This window comes from Nyctereutes procyonoides, unplaced genomic scaffold (assembly GCF_905146905.1).
Source record: "Nyctereutes procyonoides isolate TBG_1078 unplaced genomic scaffold, NYPRO_anot_genome, whole genome shotgun sequence".
Taxonomy (NCBI): Eukaryota; Metazoa; Chordata; class Mammalia; order Carnivora; family Canidae; genus Nyctereutes; species Nyctereutes procyonoides.
Genome location: NW_026575034.1, coordinates 21,376,561 through 21,379,974, shown reverse-complemented (window position 1 = coordinate 21,379,974; position 3,414 = coordinate 21,376,561). Strand labels below are relative to the sequence as shown.

Genomic DNA, 3,414 nt, shown 5'->3' with positions numbered 1-3,414 from the left:
AGTATCATTCTAATTAAGTTCCTGTAATTATGATTTGACCATTCTCTCTCACACAGATGAGCCTAAGGGAAACTTCAGGTAACTCTAGAACGCAAAAAACTAAGGTTCCAGTCAGTGCAGGTTTAAAAAAAAAAAGAGTCAGGATATGAATATCTCCATAATCAATGAAAATTTGGAGAATGTAAATTCCAAACTTATTCCTATAGTAACTTTAAATTTCCTATGTATTATGAAAACTATTCCCCATTATCAATTTCAATTCCCCAGGTGAGTTCTTACTCATTTTACTTCTTAAAATCTTCTAAGTAGCTTCTGGATTCCTTGCTTGATATCCTTGGTTCTCACACCATAAACAATGGGGTTCAGAGCTGGGGGAATGAGGTGGTGCAGGATGTTGAGCAAGATGGGGACATCTGGAGGAATTCTCTTCCTGGCCAGGTTAGTGATGACCAGAACCAACAGGACTGTGCTAAAGAAGAGGATGAGGATGAAGTGAGAACCACAGGTGCCTAGAGCTTTGGCCATAGCACCCTCAGCCTTGATCCTTAGCACAGCTTTCAGGATGAAGGAGTAGGACAGAATAATTAGGATGAGGTCAGAGCCCAGTAGGGTCCAGCCTGCCACGAACTGGTAGAGCTGATTGAAGGTGATGTCATCACAGGAAAGTTTGGATACAGACAAGTTAGTACAGATACAGTTCTTGATGATGTTCTCTGCACAGTATCTGAGCCGGGAAGAAAGTATGGGGATAGGCATAGTAAGAAGGCCATTCCGGGCCACAACAAAGATGGCAGCCCTAACTACAAATTGGTCAGTAATGATCGATGAGTATCGTAATGGGTGGCAGATGGCCACATAGCGGTCATAGGCCATGACCATGAATGTGCAGGACTCCATGGGGAGGAAACTGTTCATGATGAACATCTGGAGGAAGCAGGCAGAGAAGCTGATGGACCTCAGATCAAACCAGAAGATGGCCAGGACCTTGGGGATGACAGTGAGGCAGAGGACGATGTCCAGCAGGGAGAGGAGGCTGAGCAGGTAGTACATCGGCTCGTGCAGAGAGGCCTCCAGCCGGATAGTGATCAAGAGGGTGGCGTTGGCCCCCATGGCCAGGAGGAAGAGGAGGCTGAGGGGCAGGGACAGCCAGTGCTGCCAACTCTGGTAGTTAGGGAAGCAGATGAGGAGGAATTCAGAAACTGGAGCAGTGGAGTAGTTGCTGGGTGGTGCCATGTAAAGTGTTCTGATCATTACTTCAGTGATTAACACTCCAGAAATCCCTGAAGGGGGAGACAGGAAAAAAATCCATCCAAACAATGTGAATATCTATTCACATAGATAACTTATTTTTCAAAGAACCATTCAAAAATTATAATAAGTGTCTGGTACTCCTTCTGTACCAAAACACCTATGTAGGCTCTGCTGTTAAAGAATATCAACCATAGGTCCTACACAAATTCATGGCCCTGTTCTTCCAAGAGAGGACATCACAGACAAAGGAGAAATCAAGACTAGGTGCATCACCATGAAATACCTAAAGACTTCAATAGAGTTCCTACCATTTATATAAGAAATAGCATCTTAGAGAAGTCTAAAAAAGAATAGACTTTGAGATAACAAGGTATGAAAAAGTCTTCTAATGTCTTGGGCAGGCAGTTTGAGTAAGAACAAGAAATTGCAGGAGTTAGCAATTTTGGTCCAACAATACTACTCAAGAGTGAAGTACAGCAACAACTGCTGTCTTTATCTGACTCCACATGGATTCTCTGGCAGTCACAAACCCAGAATGAGCAGGTTCACATGGGTTCCTGGATACACCCTAACCAGTTTTGAGTATTTAAGACACTTCTGAGGTAACTTTTTATATGGCTGCCATACTAAGGCTTATCTCAGAACATTGAGCAACATGTTCAGTGACACTTTGTTTTCCCCACTCTAAGGATGCCCAAAACAAGCTAATTTTTTCTCAACGATGGTGGTGGTCCTAATGACTGTTAGACTCTCCTAGAGCCAACTTTCCTGCCTTTTCTGAGAGGTAAGAAGGTAATTTAGGTGTAAATATTTGAAGGCATATTTTGAAAGTGGAAGAAATAAATTTGTTCCTCTATTTTGCCTAATACATTATCAGTTTCCATATTTGCTACTTAATCTATAGCAGCAATTCCAACAGAAAGATATTGTGAGACATATACGTAATTTTACATTTCTAGTAGCCACCTTAAAAAATTCAAAGGAAACACATGAAATTAATTTTAATAATATGTTATTTTCCTCAAAAGTCCACAATATTATCACTTCAACATATATCAATATGAAAAAGTATTAAAGAGCTATTTTACATTCTGTTCTTGTTTTTGCATTATGTCTTCAAAATCAGGTACATTTTATACATGCAGCACATCTTAATTATGACTAGCCACATTTCAAGTGTTCAGTAGCCACATGTGAACTGGATGTGTACTGTATTGGACATCAAAGGTCTAGAGTTCTGCAAAACTAAACATTCCTCTTTCTATTTTGCTTAACATGAGTTCACTTTTTTATTGCAAATGGCATCTATAATTTGGGTTATTTAGGGAAATTCCATTCACTTAGCTCTTGGTCATCTCAAATTTACAGTTTTTATTTTCCTTTTCAACACTCCCCATCAAATTTCCTTTAGAGGTTCTTTAGTAAATTGATCTTTCAAATTTCAAGATGAGAATCATTAAGGACAGAGATAATCAACACAATCAGAGCTCCCAACCTAGGTAACACAGATGCCTCTATCAGAGACTAGGACTTTCCAGTAACCCCTACCTCCTTGACTCAGGTTAGATCATCACTCTTGCCCTGACTCCTACCTTAAAGCAGAAATGTGATTTAATTATTTTGGAGTCGATGTCATTATTCAACAAAGAACATCAGAATGTCCAGATATCTCTAAATGTGGTCTATAGGAATACTGTTCTTCCACATAAGATTTGGGGCCCGTAATTAGGTTTTATTAACAAAGTGTGGCAAAAAAAAAAAAAAGTAGAAGTTCAGAGAGTAGAATCAGAATTAGGTAATAGCTATAGCTTCAGACATAAATCCAGACAAAAACAATTTATCCTGTTAGTCAAACCACATAAACTTACCTACAACCAGATTCCAGTTACCTTAAAGAAATAAATCTATTCCTATAAGCCCATCTGCTTCATTTTCAATTGGTCATTATGCTATTTTTCCTGGATCAATGAATCAAAAATAAGGAATCAACTCTATACTCAGTCTTCCAGGGAGCATGCTAATAGAAAACCTATTCTAGCCAGAGAAGCAAGAAGGAGCATTGGGAGACAAGGCAGGATGAGAGGGAGAGGCCCAGAAGAAGTAATTAAGGCAACTGGGATTGCTGGTTCTATCCCATCTGGTGCTTCTCCAGCAATTTTCTGT

At 39.7% G+C, this 3,414-nt stretch overlaps 1 protein-coding gene across 1 annotated transcript; it reads right to left on the bottom strand.

Annotated features, from left to right (window-relative positions):
* Positions 1–291: 291 nt before the first annotated feature.
* On the bottom strand, positions 292–1,251 carry LOC129504995 (olfactory receptor 56A4-like). Its single transcript, XM_055317917.1, has one exon. The coding sequence runs from the start codon at positions 1,249–1,251 to the stop codon at positions 292–294; it is 960 nt and encodes a 319-aa protein (XP_055173892.1).
* Between the last annotated feature and the right edge of the window lie 2,163 nt (positions 1,252–3,414).

Excerpts from the sequence above, each read along its gene's own strand:
- LOC129504995 (XM_055317917.1), bottom strand. The coding sequence starts at position 1,251 with ATGATCAGAACACTTTACATGGCACCACCCAGCAACTACTCCACTGCT.